This window comes from Schistocerca gregaria, chromosome 3 (assembly GCF_023897955.1).
Source record: "Schistocerca gregaria isolate iqSchGreg1 chromosome 3, iqSchGreg1.2, whole genome shotgun sequence".
Taxonomy (NCBI): Eukaryota; Metazoa; Arthropoda; class Insecta; order Orthoptera; family Acrididae; genus Schistocerca; species Schistocerca gregaria.
Genome location: NC_064922.1, coordinates 765,883,230 through 765,901,758, shown reverse-complemented (window position 1 = coordinate 765,901,758; position 18,529 = coordinate 765,883,230). Strand labels below are relative to the sequence as shown.

At 44.1% G+C, this 18,529-nt stretch overlaps 1 protein-coding gene across 1 annotated transcript in view; it reads right to left on the bottom strand.

The window, feature by feature from the left end:
• Window positions 1–18,529, bottom strand: part of LOC126354017 (ATP-dependent translocase ABCB1-like) — a 282,194-nt gene that overhangs the window by 178,599 nt on the left and 85,066 nt on the right. The window contains exons 7-8 of the mRNA XM_050003340.1: window positions 6,485–6,781; window positions 2,664–2,859 (exon numbers count right to left, since the gene is read on the bottom strand). Of these exons, the coding sequence (XP_049859297.1) occupies window positions 2,664–2,859; window positions 6,485–6,781 (493 nt within the window). The remainder of the gene's footprint in view (window positions 1–2,663; window positions 2,860–6,484; window positions 6,782–18,529) is intronic.

The following is an 18,529-nucleotide window of genomic DNA, read 5'->3' as shown; positions in this document are numbered from 1 at the left end:
TATGGGGAGAATCAAAAGTCACTGCCAGCAGTATTGCTTTCTTAAAGTTGAGTATGATTGTTGTGGTTATTTATTCAATAGTTATCGTTTGCTCTTCATTGTTCGGTTGTCATATCATAAAACAAAATCACCTAGGTACACTATAGTGAGTTCCAAATGTTCGCACAGGTATCTTTAGCTACAAATTTCGTAGACCACGTTTGTTCTGAAACGGTCATGATTGTTTTGGAGTAGAATACTTTCGTATGGCCGTGTACATTTTCAACTGAAGTTCATTGAATAATAACCACAATATTCGGAAGCATTTGGGACACTATTTTACAGTACACGAAGTTCTGTCCTTACGTCCTAGACTCGTTGTTGTAGAATATCCAGTCTTCCACTGCACAGACCAAACGTCATAAGGTTCCTGCTAGGTCTTTAATAGGATTATCTATGAAGGTTAGTCCGGATACGCACAGAATTAAGAAACATGCCTTGTTAAACACAGTGTTTAATGCTGTGAATCAAACTAGTAAAGCGATCTGACTACAAAGAGTTTGTAGAAAACTGTGTGTACAGTAAACACTTACTTTTCTGCTCTATGATTTACAAAGGTCGTAGCAAAAGGAAACTGAATCTACATGGAGATTAGCAACTGCACCAAATATCTTACCAAGCATAAAGATGCATAATGCAATGTGGCTTATAAGCGTGTGCAATGCACTGGACATGTGGACCCAATCCGTTATAACAACTCACTGACACAGGGCATGAAATAGGCACATACTCCGTAGACTAAAGCTCTGTGTCTCTACCACTTGCGTCAACTCTTACACTTGCGTTTTCTACTGAAAAGCGTGTCAAAGAACTTCGAAATGTAATATTCGTATTGATTACCATTCTTGTCGATATTAACTGCAGTAAAGTTTTACTAATTTCTGCAGACAAATGATTCAAATGGCTCTGAGCACTATAGGACTTAACTTCGGAGGTCATCAGTTCCCTAGAACTTAGAACTAATTAAACCTAACTAACCTAAGAACATCACACACATCCATGGCCGAGACAGGATTCGAACCTGCGACCGTAGCAGCAGCGCGGTTCCTGACTGTAGCGCCTAGAACCGCTCGGCCACTCCGGCCGGCTTCTGAAGACAAATAGTAATTTCACATCAAGGTATTGTATTACAACTGCCGAGCGAAAGTCAGCATAACGCGTCTAAAACAGGAAAATGAGTAGCAGGGAAGTCTAATTTCGAAGAATATTCGATTGTAAATCCACATAATCGACTCCCAGAAAGTAATTCAGTGATTTTAGTATATGTAATACAAGTGGCACACACAGTTCAGCTACATAAGAAAACCAAAAGAAGTATAATCCTTATAAGACACAAAGTATTGGCAATTGATCGTTGATATGGGGCGTGACAAAACAGAATGTACTACCTATGTATCGCTTGTGCCTGACGCAAGGTCAGCAGGGTTAATCGGATTTGGCAAGGTCAGTTTAAGAGGTGGCCAGATGCCCTTCCTGCAGACACCCCGTACCCCCCGGGACAGAATTAGTGTACTCCAACTGTCTGCGACTACGTTTTCAGACGTCTGTGAGCCATATAACTGAGACGTGACGTGGGGACGAACCTGGTATTCATCTAGTGGGATGTGGAAAACCGCCTAAAAACTACATCCAGGCTCGCTGGCACACCGGCTGTCGTAGTTCCGGGCGGAATCAATCCGTGGCCGGAGCGCCTACCCGAGTCCAGGAAGCAGCGCATTTAGCGCTCTTGGCTACCCTGGTGGAGCCAAAACAGAGTGTAATACCATTGAGACAAATTAATAACACACACGTTCTGTACCAGTTCACAAAACAAACTCTACTCATAAAGAGACAGACGTACCATGTATCGACTCCACCCCTTTGCTATCGTAACAACGGAATTGGAAGATTCTGTCTGACGCCAATAGTGGTGGTGCGGGATCTAGCGGACCCAATGGCGGATCCCCACTGAGCCACGCCTCCAGCAGCTCTGGACTACGAGCGACCTCAGCTGCCGTGACACAGAATGGCCGGCGGCAGCCGCTCAACCCACTCGCACTTTTTCGAAGCCTCGTTGCTGCAACACCATCATTGGTGCTTAGTAGTATAAAGTGGCACACAACAGATATGAACACTGAATCACTACACATGACACACGCTTCCCACCCATGAAATTTACAGAAACTTTGTCTTCTCAGTGTGAATCAATAGTTACATGGGGACCACTTGTTTGCCATAAACGAATAGCTAGTCGTACAACAAGCATGTTTCTGTTTCACATATGTCACCATCTCACCACACAGAAAAACAGCAATCAGCGGCATCAGACTCCGAAACACGACTTACACTCAGCGCGGTAGAATACAAGAGTGCCTTCCTCAAACTTATGCTCCAGCATTCTCAGCTTGGCGGGTTGTCAGCTGATTGGCTGGCACAGCTAAGCCTCGATGAGTATTTCCTGATTGGTTACACACTGCCCCAAATATTACCTAGCTGTTCAGAATCGACACTGTGTACAGAAATGCATCTCTGCAATAAGCCTGCAGTAGCTAGTAACGAAATAACTGAGTAGTAAAAATAAAGAATTAAACATTGAAAACTGCAATGTTACAGCTAACATTAAAAGCACACTGGCGGGTACGCACCGTGAGCATGGTGGCTGCGTCGTACCGCCTCTCACTCTCCGGGTAGTCCCTGTCCCTGAGGATGAGGCCCACGCCGTACCAGAAGGCCAGCCCGTAACTGCCGAAGGCGCAGAACCACTGGAAACCATTGCCGAGCCCGTTGATCAGATTTCGCCTCACGCTAAGTTTCATCCCCGCCATCAGTTTCTTGTTGTACCTGTCGAAAAGGCACGAAACTTGATTTTGCTTAGATTTACATTTTCAGTTGAAAGTCACGTTGGTTTCGTCGTTCCGTATGACAGTAGATGTGAAGGGTAAGAGGGGTATTAAGCCACTCGACGCTAACGCTGCCTCCTTTCTGTTCATACATTGCTCTGTTCGTGACTTCCTGGAAGAATCTGCACAGTGTTCGAAGAATGTGCAATAAAGACAACCATCATGCTATTATTCAAATTCTAGAAAAGTGTGTCTGGAGGGAAGGAGGGCATTGGTAAGACTGTGACAACTTTACACCACAGAATCGAATTCTGAATTGGCGTCTGGATGATTGCTCAAATTAATCAGCTAATATCACGTATGTTGCCCACCCTCAACTCGGCAGCTATGCGGCGGCTAGAACCAAGTTCTCACGACATACAAACCCTGAAATGGCCGAAATATTACATGGTTACAGAAACACTCTCTCTCAAAGACAACAGCTATCTAATTCTTTGGCTTACAACCGTGTTTTATAGAGCTGAAATAAACTATATTCTTAAAGAGTTGTTTCTTGGATGGGTGACCATCCTGTCTGCTGAGCGCCGTTGGCAAGCTCTTTTGTCGCAAACTGAGGAGCTACTTGATTGATAAGTAGCGGCTCCGCTCTCGGAAACTGACATATGGCTAGGAGAGTGGTGTGCTGACCATATGCTGATCCATCTCTGCACTCATTGTCGCCTATGGGCTGAGGATAACACGGTGGCCGGTCGACAGCGTTGGGCCTTCATAGCCTGTTCGGGAGGAGATTTTTTAAAGAGCTGTTTCTTTGAATAGTTATCGAACATCATCTACATACATAACCAAGAGCCACTGTGCACAGCAAGCACAGGGCACATCGTATGAACATTCTCGATTCTTTTACTGTTCTATGAGTACGTAGAAAAAGGAAGAAATGACTGAATCACTCTCTGCATATCCTCGTATCTTTCTTCTTATTCTCACAATTCCTAAGTGGGTAAGGCAAAACCAAGGATGTTTCCTCAGTCAAGGCCACGGCTGACCACCTGTCCTATCCTCATAAGCCACATGTTTTGTCCTCGTAAAGCATGCCATGTATACTCGGTCTTGTATATTTTGAGCTATCGATTTGTAAAATTGTACCTTGACAATTCCTATATCACAGTGAGATGATCCTTGGATGAATAAAGATTACAAGGATAGTGATAATGTTTAAATCAAGTTGACTATTTTCAGTCATTTATTAACTAGCTGAAAAATGCTCCTATCAGAGCACAACAAAGTTTTAATATGTTCCTGCTTATTTAAAAGACTCTGAAAAGTGCATTACCAGCTGACTCATTCAATCTTCATCAGTACCTTTAAGAATTTCACCAAAAAATTGCATGCGAACATATTCGTGCTTTGTTCCACATGTAACTCATCTCAGTCTACCACAAACCCCAAAATGTAACTCACTCAGACCCAGTAGTGCATAGCTGTAAGTCACTCATACCCATCCACATCCAGGTGCCCTTCCACACTCACTCAGTCAGTCCAACTTACTGCCTTTACCTCTTTGTGGCTCTCTGTCATTGTCTCCGGCGTTACAGCCATAGTTCCCTTTGTTCTGTCCTACTACTACAGTGTCCTCTCGCTGTCACTGTCTGCCTTTTGCTCTCTGCTACTGTTAATATCTAATTCCTTCCTCCCTACTGCTGCTGTCACATCTCAGTGTTCCCTATCTCTCTCTCTCCCTCGTTGTCATTTACTGTGTCTCTCATTATCACTAGCTGTCACGCTGTCACCCACTTCCACTTTCCCTTTCTCTTTATTCCTCGCCTTCTCGCACTGTCTCCTTCACTCTTTTTCCTAAAGCTGTTCTGTCACCGTCAACTGCCACAGTGTCCCTCTCTTTCTCTGACAATGCCATTTTCCCCTTCGTTCTCTCAATCACTGGCTAATGTCTTCTATTATTTATTACTTTCCAGTCTCTTTGCCATTCCCACTGTCTCCTTCTCCCCCAACAAAAAAAAACGGTAATATGATCACTATCTCCCTCTCTCTAGGCATAAAAAAGGGGAATATGATCACTCTCTGCGTGTCTCTAGGCATAAAAAACGGGAATACGACCGCATGACAAAATTTTTGGGTTAGTTTTAAGGTACTGAGGAACGTAAAATGAGGTAACTGGTACCCCACTTCTCAATCAGAGTCTTTTAAATAAGCTGGTAAATATTCCGTATTTTTTGTTTGTTTCATGATAGGAGTGTTTCGCCGCTGGTTCCCTTCTTTCCCCTGCTGCACCAGAGAATGCAACTCATATGAAAAGAAATGTGTTGGTCAGTACAATTTAGGTACTTTACTTATGTAAAACTGAAACAATGCGGAACTAAATTTACCCCTCAGACCATTTTACGTGCAAAAAAATTTTGCATGTGCTTCAGTACTACAACATGGAGTTTCCAAATGACAACAGACACTTGACAGCATATTGTTTCGCGCTATATCACTTTATAAACTACGTTTCCGCCTCACTTCGGATCCTACATGCGGATTTTATGTGCACAAGAAGGCTAACTTTGACCCTCTGTATCTCGGAAACGGATAAAAAGATGAAGAAACTTTTCAATGTTGTTCGAGATCGGGATCTTGGGAACACATCGTAAAAATTAGAGTCATTTGCTGTGTCTTGGAATAGTCGGCTGGGTTTTGGCCCGCTGGTGACGGTGAAATTATGTAAAATATATTTTTTTCCCAGAGTTTCCCAAGGAACCGTCCATGAACTAATGGCGTCACCATAAGTCCGATAAAATTAAATTTAGAAAAAATTCTCCTGCCTAAGCAGGAGGATGTGTGTAATATTCATACTTTTACCCTGTACTTTAGGATATTGACAATAAGACGATCCTTCTGTTGGTACACAAATGGTCCCTAGCACAAAAGCTATCCAAAGCACATGACCCTACCTTTCTACCACCAATAGAACCCATGATATGAGCACTGGAAAATCCCTTTTTTTTACGTCTGGCGTTTTGAACCATATTAGATACCCGTGGTGTTGTACGCATATCCTCGATTTACTTGAAACGTACTTCTTCATGGTGCGGACGGGCTTTAACCATATTTGTTCGGCTTTTGCCAGATATGATACAACTGCTCATATTTCGTTCCTTAAATAACTTCATAGGTGCTATCGGATTTACCATATCATAAATATTTTCCTACATTATTTGATAATTTCTTTTCGTTCGTTCCTGTCGTTAATTCCCCTCTCATTGATGGCACTGTGGGAAAGATCAGTTCTCTTTGTAACTACGATGTCTATAGTATTTCTTCTGGGTGTGGGTTATCGGACCATTAGGTCATGACGCTTGTCACAGAAAAATTTCAGAATCACTTCGCAAATCAATCATATAATCGGATGTGCATATTCACAATATTTAACGACTTGCAACTTGCAATGAATTGGAAAAGGAGGGAAGGAAATAGAAAGGAAACGACGGAGCTTAAAACCTCGTCGATAATAAAGGCGTTGTGTTCGTCACGGCGATATTGATTGTGCAGCAGGGAAACAGCGGGTAGCATACACCCGTCCAGTGTCACTGTTTCGTGAGCGCTGTCTGGGCAGGCAGCGTGTGTCTCACCTCTTGTCCTCCTTGTCCTGTCCGCCGAAGGCGATCACGGTTCGGATGCCGCTGAGCACCTCTTCCGCGATGGCTCCCGCCTTTCCGTAAGCGAGGAGCTCCTTCTGGACGAGCCGTGACGACAGCACCTCGGTGGTGACGATGGAGGCGACGGTCAGCGGGAAGCAGACGAGGCACACCAGGGCCAGCTCCCAGCCACGAGCCAGCGCCATCAGCACGTCGCCGATCACGTTCACCAGGTACATCACGAACATGGCCACCTTCTCCCCGATGCCGTCCTCCAGTTTAGTCAGGTCCCTGTGGGCATCGTTGGTCTCGTAGTCACAGTGCTAACAAAACATTATGTAAATGGGCTGAAATACATCAACATACACCGATTAGCCAAAAACTGCGTGGTTCTCCAACTTTGAAGCTCACTCCACCAGCAGTTCAGCGGGGATTCGACAAATCCTTGGTAGATTTTCGGAAGTATGTGGCGTCAGATGTCTAAGCAAAGGGGGAAAATGGTTTGGGGCTCAGAACAGGTGCCCAACAACATTTCAGATGTGTTCAGTAGAGAATTTTATGGCAACGACGTCATCGTAAATTCAGTATCATGCTCCTAAAACCTCTGCAACAGGGGTTTGAACTCGTAACAAGGACAGTTAGATTGTTGGAAGATGCCATTGCAATCGGGGAACACATTAGCTGTCAGAGGATGGAAGTGATGCGCAGTAACGTTCAAGTAGTCCTCAGCTGTTACGGTCCCTTCGGTCAGTGTCACAGATCCTATGCAAGCTCACCCTACTCCCCATTAGCCAGAGAGTGCCGCGCAGCGTTTGTCTTGAGCTATCGCTTGCCTGAACAATGGCATACCAGGGCACGAGTCGATGTGGTGTTTCAAGAAACATGATTCATTAGATCAGGCGACAGCTTTCCAATGATCCAGGGTTCAAACACGATACTCTGTTCCCAATGAAATCATCTATGACAATGTCTTCGGGCCAACGTAGCAACACGTTGGGGTTGTCTCTTGCAGATGTCATTGTTAGCTGGCACATCCCCAGATGGTTAAGCTGCATATGAGAAAAGGTGTCCTTCCTCTGCGCACATAGACCACATTCGTTGCGCTTTGTCTCGTATGCATATTTCTATAGTGCAGTTGAGTGTAATCGGTGTTATGGTTTTGTTGTATGAAGATGAGAAGGGAGCAGGTGAAACACACTGCCAACACATATCCTTCTCATCACAGACAACACAAAGTGAGCAGCTGAGATTAACATCCTCACGGCAACGTAGCAGGGTAATATTTCTGAATGTAAAATAGTAATGAATGTTCACACTACACTTCTTGCTGCTTCACATCAGAAAAATAAATGACTAAAGTTAACTACTATTGCTTCCCCTAGAGATCAAGTGTTAAGTTCCCACGTGCATCACCACGAATAAAATGTAAATAAATCAAGAAAAAAACTGAAACTTCCTGGCAGATTAAAACTGTGTGCCCACCGAGACTCGAACTCGGGACCTTTGCCTTTCGCGGGCAAGTGCTCGACCGAGTTCGAGTCTCGGTCGGGCACACAGTTTTAATCTGCCAGGAAGTTTCATATCAGCGCAGACTCCGCTGCAGAGTGAAAATCTCATTCAAGAAAAAAACTGTTCATAGGGCCTCAATATATTTGGTTGCATTTTAAAATATTGGTTATGCATTGTCGAGGGTCCAACTAGCGCATACACCGCATTAGCCCAAAATGAAATCAGTCACAAGTTTACTAAATTTGCAGTATTTATGTTCACTGTCCACACCAATTTAATCTTTCTTGCCAATGTATTTAATGCAGGAAAACATTACATTGATATAAATATACACTACTGGCCGTTAAAATTACTGCACCACGAAGATGACGTGCTACAGACGCGAAATTTAACAGACAGGAAGAAGATGCTGTGATATGCAAATGATTAGCTTTTCAGAGCATTCACAAAAGGTTGGCGCCGGTGGCGACACCTACAACGTGCTGACTTGAGGAAAGTTACCAACCGATTTCTCATATACAAACAGCAGTTGACCGGCGTGGCCTGGTGAAACGTTGCTGTGATGCCTCGTGTAACGAGGAGAAATGCGTACCATCACGTTTCCGAGTTTGATAAAGATCAGATTGTAGCCTATATCGATTGCGGTTTATCGTATCGCGACCTTGCTACTCGCGTTGATCCAATGACTGTTAGCAGAATATGGAATCGGTGGGTTCAGGAGGATAATACGGAACGCCGTGCTGGATACCAACGGTCTCGTATCACTAGCAGTCGAGATGACAGGCACCTTATTCGCATGGCTGAACGGATCCCGTAGCCACGTCTCGATCCCTGAGTCAACAGATGGGGACGTTTGCAAGATAACAAACATCTGCACGAACAGTTCGACGACGTTTGCAGCAGTATAGACTATTATCTCGGAGACCATGTCTGCGGTTATCCTACACGCTGCATCACATACAGGAGCGCTTGCGATGGTGTACTCTACGACGAACCTGGGTGCACGAATGGCAAAACGTCATTTTTTCGGATGAATCCATGTTATGTTTACAGCATCATGATGGTCGCATCTGTGATTGGTGACATCGCAGTGAACGCACATTGGAAGCCTGTATTCGTCATCGCCATACTGGCATATCAACAGGCGTGATGGTATGGGGTGCCATTGGTTACACGTCTCGGTCACCTCTAGTTCGCATTGACGGCACTTTGAACAGTGGACGTTACATTTCAGATGTGTTACGACCCGTGGCTCTACCCTTCATTCGATCCCTGCGAAACCCTACATTTCATCAGGATAATGCACAACCGCATGTTGCAGGTCCTGTACGGGCCTTTCTGGATACAAAATATGTTCGACTGCTGCTCTGGACAGCACATTCTCCAGATCTCTCTCCAACTGAAATCGTCTTGTCAATGGTGGCCGAGCAACTGGCCAGAGGCGGTTGTTCTGGGTACTAATTTCTCAGGATCCATGCACCCAAACTGCGTGAAAATGTAATCACATGTGAGTTTTAGTATAATATACACTCCTGGAAATGGAAAAAAGAACACATTGACACCGGTGTGTCAGACCCACCATACTTGCTCCGGACACTGCGAGAGGGCTGTACAAAAAATGATCACACGCATGGCACAGCGGACACACCAGGAACCGCGGTGTTGGCCGTCAAATGGCGCTAGCTGCGCAGCATTTGTGCACCGCCGCCGTCAGTGTCAGCCAGTTTGCCGTGGCATACGGAGCTCCATCGCAGTCTTTAACACTGGTAGCATGCCGCGACAGCGTGGACGTGAACCGTATGTGCAGTTGACAGACTTTGAGCGAGGGCGTATAGTGGGCATGCGGGAGGCCGGGTGGACGTACTGCCCAATTGCTCAACACGTGGGGCGTGATGTCTCCACAGTACATCGATGTTGTCGCCTGTGGTCGGCGGAAGGTGCACGTGCCCGTCGACCTGGGACCGGACTGCAGCGACGCACGGATGCACGCCAAGACCGTAGGATCCTATGCAGTGCCGTAGGGGACCGCACCGCCACTTGCCAGCAAATTAGGGACACTGTTGCTCCTGGGGTATCGGCGAGGACCATTCGCAACCGTCTCCATGAAGCTGGGCTACGGTCCCACACACCGTTAGGCCGTCTTCCGCTCACGCCCCATCATCGTGCAGCCCGCCTCCAGTGGTGTCGCGACAGGAGTGAATGGAGGGACGAATGGAGACGTGTCGTCTTCAGCGATGAGTGTCGCTTCTGCCTTGGTGCCAATGATGGTCGTATGCGTGTTTGGCGCAGTGCAGGTGAGCGCCACAATCAGGACTGTATACGACCGAGGCACACAGGGCCAACACCCGGCATCATGGTGTGGGGAGCGATCTCCTACACTGGCCGTACACCTCTGGTGATCGTCGAGGGGACGCTGAATAGTGCACGGTACATCCAAACCGTCATCGAACCCATCGTTCTACCATTCCTAGACCGGCAAGGGAACTTGCTGCTCCAACAGGACATCGCAAGTCCGCATGTATCCCGTGGCACCCAACGTGCTCTAGAAGGTGTAAGTCAACTACCCTGGCCAGCAAGATCTCCGGATCTGTCCCCCATTGAGCATGTTTGGGACTGGATGAAGCGTCGTCTCACGCGGTCTGCACGTCCAGCACGAACGCTAGTCCAACTGAGGCGCCAGGTGGAAATGGCATGGCAAGCCGTTTCACAGGACTACATCCAGCATCTCTACGATCGTCTCCATGGGAGAATAGCAGAATGCATTGCTGCGAAAGGTGGATATACACTGTACTAGTGCCGACATTGTGCATGCTCTGTTGCCTGTGTCTATGTGCCTGTGGTTCTGTCAGTGTGATCATGTGATCTATCTGACCCCAGGAATGTGTCAATAAAGTTTCCGCTTCCTGGGACAATGAATTCACGGTGTTCTTATTTCAATTTCCAGGAGTGTATTTGTCCAATGAATACCCGTTTATCATCTGCACTTCTTCTTGGTGTAGCAATTTTAATGGCCAGTAGTGCAGTTTTTGTCACTGCAAGAATCTAAGAAATTTGACCAGCATAATGGGCTCCCTTAATCTCTAGAAAATTTACACACAATATTTAATGTGCTTTAGAAAATTGTTCTTCGACCGCAAGGTAGCGATATTTTAACTGTATATCACAATTAAATTTAAATGCAGAGCAGTTCACGGAAATTTAGACTAATTCGCCCAACCTAAATTTATTCAGGTTCGTCATGTTGAAAAATGTTTCAAAGCCTTTCTAATCGACACATGCAAAACATTTAGAATTCCTAATGAACCAGGAGACGTAATGCGAGTTTTTCTACGTCTACACAAGATAAAAATGTTTCCGAGTTCCTCACGATCATCACAAACGAAATTTTTACAACTCAAAGCCCATATACTTAAAAAATATTGCTGGTGCTCACACGAGGCGACTTCAAGCCATACACATTTTCTATTTCTCCCGATCTTCACTCCAAGCGCAAGTCCGCATGTGAAAATGGCCGCCGTTACTTACACTCCCGCACTGATATGAGTAAAGCTCACGTATTCCTGTCTTCCGAAAGCATACATAAAATATAAAACTAATAATGTTGATACAGTTTAATTTGCCTATTTTTTGTCTTTAAAGCCATGTGACTGACCGCTGTATTGCTGTTTAGTATTTATTTAAAGTTTTCCTGACTCGCAGCTCGTGGTTGTGCGGTAGCGTTCTCACTACCCGCGCCCGGGTTCCCGGGTTCGATTCCCGGCGGGGTCAGGGATTTTCCCTGCCTCGTGATGACTGATAGTTGTGTGATGTCCTTAGGTTACTTAGGTTTAAGTAGTTCTAAGTTCTAGGGGACTGATGACTGTTTTCTTTATTCAGTTAGTTTAGTGATGGGAGCTAATCTCCATAGGTTCATTCACATCGTCGAGATTTCATTACCACGTGATCTGTGTCTATAGCTAGCTGACCAGCAGTCGAATTTCTCATACTTTGAGCTTCGCCAATCATCACGGGTGTAAGGTGCCACTATCTACTGACAAAGCCGCAGAGCTCTTATCTTTCACAACATTCGCTAGCTGAGCTGCTAGCTTTAGAACAGAATATGCATGTGCGGTCATATCAGTTATTTAAGTTTTCTGTAGGCATTTCTGGGACGTAGTACCATACGATGGTCGGGTTACCATCGGAAATGTTACATGCCCTCGTTTCATAAGACACTGTCGACAGCTTTGTAATTTAATTCAGCACTTTGGCGCAGTGACTGGTTATTAGGAACCTTATCCAATAAAACCTTCTCCCCTTGACAGCCAACTACTGGAGCTGAAAATTTCATCCACAACCCAGAAATTAAAAAGGGAAAACAAGTACCTTCTCCAGGATTCCGACATTCGTTCTGATCCAGTGTTGATGTTGCAGATAAGACAGCTAATATAATATGGTCGGGGGAGCTGTGGTGCTCGAGTAGTGAGTGAAATGAGACGTTTACCAAGTAAACGAACGATGTTTTGTAGCTGGAAACATGTGCTAGTGTCTTGGAAAATTAAAGTTGATTGTGATAGGGCCTGTTATGACAATGACAGCTAATTTCTTCCTTCTAGACACTAAGGAATTAAAGAGATTAGCTGCCTGCGGCAATTCATTAATATCAATGGGAAAAGTTGAGAAGTTATGCGGAACTAGGATTCAAATCCAGATCTTTTGCTTACTAGATACATGTGCTGATAGGTCGCCCTTGTGCACATTCGTGAAACCCTCGCATGCCTGCCGCGAGGCGGAAGCACGCGGTTTTGGGCGTCTTGTCAGGTCCGCGCGGCTCCCTCCGTCGGAGGTTCGAGTCCTCCCTCGGGCATGGGTGTGTGTGTTGACCTTAGCGTAAGTTAGTTTAAGTTAGATTTGAAACGTCCCCTTAGAAAAATTATACACGACTGTGCTTAAACTGACTCACAATATTTTTAGCGCAACGCAATCTGACTTTCAAAAATCCCTACAAAAGAATGGCCCTGACTAACATTAACCTATACGTTTCACATATCACTTACCTCACCAAAAATCTTCGTTACTCGAACTAGTGCAATACAGCGAGCGCCAATACTGCCAGCTAACTGAAAGATTCAAACTACGGAAGTCACTAACTACTGATAGGCACAATTAGCAAATGAAAGATTTTAATAGAGAACAAACAATGTATTTACCTTAATAGTCATAATATATATATCAGTTCATGACACCAATTCTTACAAATTTCAAAACTCCGCCATCCCTCTACCCACGTCCACCACTGCTGGCGGCTCACCTCCAACTGCGCAACGCTACGCGCTGTTAGCATCCAGCTGCCGCTGCCGAACACTACAATGGCAGACAACAATGCAAACCATCCACAGACTGCACACGGCACAGCCAGTGATTTTTATACAGAGTGCTACGTGGCGGCGGCGTTACCAATAAAAAAACCTAAACAGCCTACTTACAGATTAAGTAGGGTGTAAGCTTAGGGACGGATGACTTCAGCAGTTTGGTCCTATAAAATCTTTCCACAAATTTCCAGTTTTTTCCCAGCATGCCTCCTTTCAGACCCAAATTCTCAAGACACAGAGGAATTACAGACGTTGGCTACAAGTGGGTATTGCTTTAAAGCTATGAAGAAAGTTGAGTATTTGTACTGAGCCAGGATTCGAACCCAGGTCTTATGCTAACTAGGGTATTAGCACCGACTACCCTAAAACGACTCCCGTCAGCCCCAAATTCTCAACTTATCCACACACCATTAATGCGCTAGCCCTTGCGCATTGTCCCTATTACATGCGGCATTTCGAGTCTGGCGTGCAGCTGCAATGAGAAAATCATTGGCCTTTATCGTGATAATTATATATATTTGGGCGTACAAGTACTTCCTTGTCCACGACCAAATTGCTTTTCGATCTGAACAAATGAATTTTTGTGTGATAATGCCCTATAACTGACCTTTCTATGGCGCGGACTTGGTGTTAGATTAACGTTATGGAACTTTACACAGACTGGAACATTTCTCAGCCACGGAAGCGTGTAGATCTGCCACAAATTGCCGCTTAGCCTACTTTGCAGAGAGAGCAAACATCCGAACTCCTGCCCCGGGCATGGATGTGTGTGGTGTCCTTAGGTTAGTTAGGTTTAAGTAGTTCCAAGTCTAGGGGACTGATGATCTCAGCTGTTAAGTCCCATAGTGCTTAGAGCCGTTTGAACTATTTGAACCATCGGAACTCCACATACAACAACCGAGCAGCTTCACCGTTTCCAAGATGATCCTCCCTAGACACAGGGTAATAACCATCTATCCTTCATAACTATCGCTCATGCCAGTGGGTTTCTCCATTTTGTAACCGGTATCGTCACAATAGTGGTTTCCGATTAGTCTCTCTTTCATCTATGTACGTTCCTCACGTGTCCGTCACGTTATCAGGAGGCTGTCAGTCTCGCGAAGTCCAATGGTCATAACGTATTAGCTGGTCAGTATACGTGCATACTAGTCTAAGTGGAAGTGTTACAAATTTCAGAAACAGCTATGTAACATCGGGCAAACTACTCCGAAGCAGATTTATCTGCTGCCGCCCATTGAACATTTTACTATGACCGTGAAATTTTAGTCTCTTTGTTTGAGGCCTGATTTTGGCCACTCCGTAGATCTCCCGTCGAGCGAGAACAGAATAAATATCTGTCAGTCATCCTTCATAGTTACTCCCATAATTTTACGACGTCTTGGACTAAAGGACCGTAGAAAAGTTTTACTACATTTGCGTCCTTTTAGGATAAAATTGCTTTCCGTTTAAGGGGACGGTGGTTGACTGGATTTTGATTTATTTTTAATACGATCATTTTCTATGACACAATCATAACCAGTTTTGGCCTATAATGACCATCTTCTGATCCTGTGGGTGGCATTTGCTGAACAAATGATCACGAACTGACAATGTATGAACATTTGTTCAGCGATTGCCGCACATAGCATCTGAAGAAGGCTACTGTAGGCAGAAACCGGGTATGGTAGAGTCATACAAGAGTGATTGTTTCAAAGATAAACAGCACTTTATACCTCATCCTCTACAACAGTTCTTGGTGTGAGGAGAGACTACCATAAAGTCGTCGTTCTCTAGTTTTTCTTTCTTGATATCTACTCATCTCAAAGTACTGGAACCAACAGTCTGTTGGGTTTCTTGTACTCACACGACTGCTTTTCGTGTCAGCAATTATTAGAGCATTTAGACATTTTGGGCTGCAGTAACAAGCCCCCAATTTAACATGTTTTCTGTAAGAAACGATATGTGATGGCGAAAAGCTGATAAAACTTGCCAGCGACATGTTTTGCAGATGCTAGAGTGAAATCTAACAGTAGGAGGACGCACGACCAAAATTGTTGAATTATAGCAATTCACTTAACAATATGAAATCGATAGATTCGTTGAACCTAAACCAAAAAAAATACTAATCTCAGAGTTTTTCGCTTCACGTCTGACCGTATTTTCAAAAATCTCAACAAATTTTACCGAACTGTACCACAGTAATTTGATTTTTTGTAATCTGGTTGAATGATTGGTTTAAGATATCAAAAACACGTTTTGCAGACTCCTGTAGCGAAAACCTGGAACACCATGAAAAAAATAAATGAGCACCTTACATTCTGAGACCGTCATAAAAATGTTACAAATACTACCGATCGGTAACAAAGCATTACGCCAGCATTGCCTAGAGGCAGAAAGAAATTGTATCACGCGAATTTAGTGCACCACATTGCTAATCAGACAACATTCCGATAATCGAATTCATTACAAGGTCGCATTGAGACGTATGAAAAGCCATGTGGCAAGGCATTGAATAAGTAGCAACTTTCAAATTCTGATATGACTAATAAAAAGCTTACTTGAAACCGTCGTAGTGATGAATTTTCTAAATGAATCATACAAAACAAAGTGGGGTAAAGTTAAAAAAAGAATTTATTTAAAGGAAAAAATATAAACGTTTCAATCACTGTCGGAATATAAAAAAATGGCTCTGAGCCTTATGGGACTCAACATCTGAGGTCATCAGTCCCATAGAATTTAGAACTACTTAAACCTAACTAACCTGAGGACATCACACACATCCATGCCTGAGGCAGGATTCGAACCTGCGACCGTGGCGGTCGCGCGGTTCCAGACTGAACCGCCTAGGAACCGCTCGGTCACACCGCCGGCTGTCGGGATCATCAGCATTATCGTTATCACCAAGATCACTCTGCACGTCACTACCAGTACTTCCAGTGTCTTCTTCTTGAAAACAAATGCAATTAGTCAAAAATCATCCATTTCTTTACAATAGTCTTACAGTGAGATTCACGTCAGCTATACTTTTTGTGCATGTTTGCTACCCGAAAACCACGAAAAATCATAATGTTTCTTGTTGTCACGTATTCATAAATCTGTTGTGTCTAGATACATTTTTCGTATGAGCGTTGCTCCATATTTGCGAAATATATTTCGTTTTTAGTAAATGCTGTTCCAGTCCTATTTTACACGGCGGTAGCTTCCAGATGTCAAAACTAGATAAACTACGATTTAGAGCTGTACAACAATGTTCACTTTTCGTTTTATATGTTTGTGTAAAAATGTTTAATCTAACAAATCGACATGACTGATTTTTTCGTCTAACAATCTGCACGTGAATTCTTCTGAGACGTTCAATACATTCTCAGCGTCTCACTAACTTTTGGTAGTGATTAGAATTTTCAGCATTGTCGATCTTTTTTGTTCTTTTGCTAGAGTGCAGGTTTGTAATCGCCGGTGGTAACAGCAAGAAAAGCAGGTAAAATTTTTGTTAGAGCAATCCGATTGTTCATACAGAAGTGAAACATCAATGTAACAGCGGGAATTACTAACTCTAACATGCATCAAACTTTTTAAAAATTCCATATTCCCAAGCAATATGATTAAAACATCGGTTTTGACTACTGAACAGGCACTCGACCTCGTAAACTAATTTCACAAACATGGTAAACAATCTTAGTATCTGCCTCCTCGGGCTCTTGACAAGTTAGACCTTCATTAACTGTTTGATCAAGAGTACCATTTTTTCTTTAGTTCATCAGTCTTCTGACTGGTTTGACGCGGCCCACAAGAATTCCTCTACTGCACCAACCTCTTCATCTCTGAGTAGCACTTGCAACCTACGTTCTCAAGTATTAGCTGGATATATTCCAATCTCTGTCTTCCATTACACTACCTTTCTATTCATAACGAATCCTACTCCCATTACATCATTTTCTGTTGCTGTTGATATTACACTACACACACCTGATCAAAAATCCTTGTGTTCTTCCCATTTCACTTCACTGATCCCTACTGTATCTAGAACGAGCCTTTGCATTTCCCTTTGCCGTTGCTCTAGCTTGTCAGCCACAATCAGGCTTCAGACAACCCACGCCCGGACTCGTAGAAAGTTATCCTTCCGCTGATTATTCAATCGTTTTCTCATGCTCACCTCCACTTCGGCAGTCTCCTCCTGGAGATCCGAATGGGGAACTCTCCCGGAATCTTCTGCCAATCGGGGGATCATCGCGACACTTTTTCAATGACCTGTGAACACACTTTATGTGTCTTTAATGCAGTGGTTTCCTTTGCTTTTTGCATCCTCATGTCATTGATGATTGCTGATTCCTCCGCCTTTAGGGGCAGTTTCCCACCCCAAGGTCAAGAGAGTGCCCTGAACCTCTGCCCACCCCTCTGTACTCTTTGACAAGGCCGTTGCCAGAATGAGGGTGACTTATGCAGGAAGTCTTCGGCCGCCAGCGCTGATTATGAATTAAAATTTAAGCGGTTACGAGTTTCGAACTTGAAGTTTGTTGTTGATCCCCTCAGTAGTTTTTTATCATTACTGAGACCAGCCAGCTCCCTGACCGAACACGCGGAGCTACCGCGCGGGCATTCCTAGAACAAGGGTACCATGTCAGTCCAATATTCATAGCTCATGTGATTAATGTGAACGGTTTTGATCGCGATAATCTGCATCGTATCCTGTTGTGACCAATTAATAATTATAAATTCGGCCAGAGATTCTTTACATTCTATATCTCTCAATTCCTTTGAGAAATCCTAAGTTCTAACGTGTTTCGTTCCTGAGATGTGAATCGAGGGAGAAGAACGTAACAAGCAAGTAGCAGTTCTCAATACTGGAAAGTAACAATTGCTGAACCATTCTTCCTATTTTTGGAATTATTGGTGACATCACAAAAATCTGGAAACAGTATTTTGGCAATCCATGTAGACATCCAATTTCTTTGAAAGATAAATTGAACCGAGTGGCTCCTATAAAGTTCGGTAAACTTTGTCGATATATTTGAAAATGGCTTGGCTTTGAGCACTATGGGACTTAACAGCTATGGTCATCAGTCCCCTAGAACTTAAAACTGCTCATACCTAACTAACCTAAGGACATCACACAACACCCAGTCGTCACGAGGCAGAGAAAATCCCTGACCCCGCCGGGAATCGAACCCGGGAACCCGGGCGCGGGAAGCAAGAACGCTAC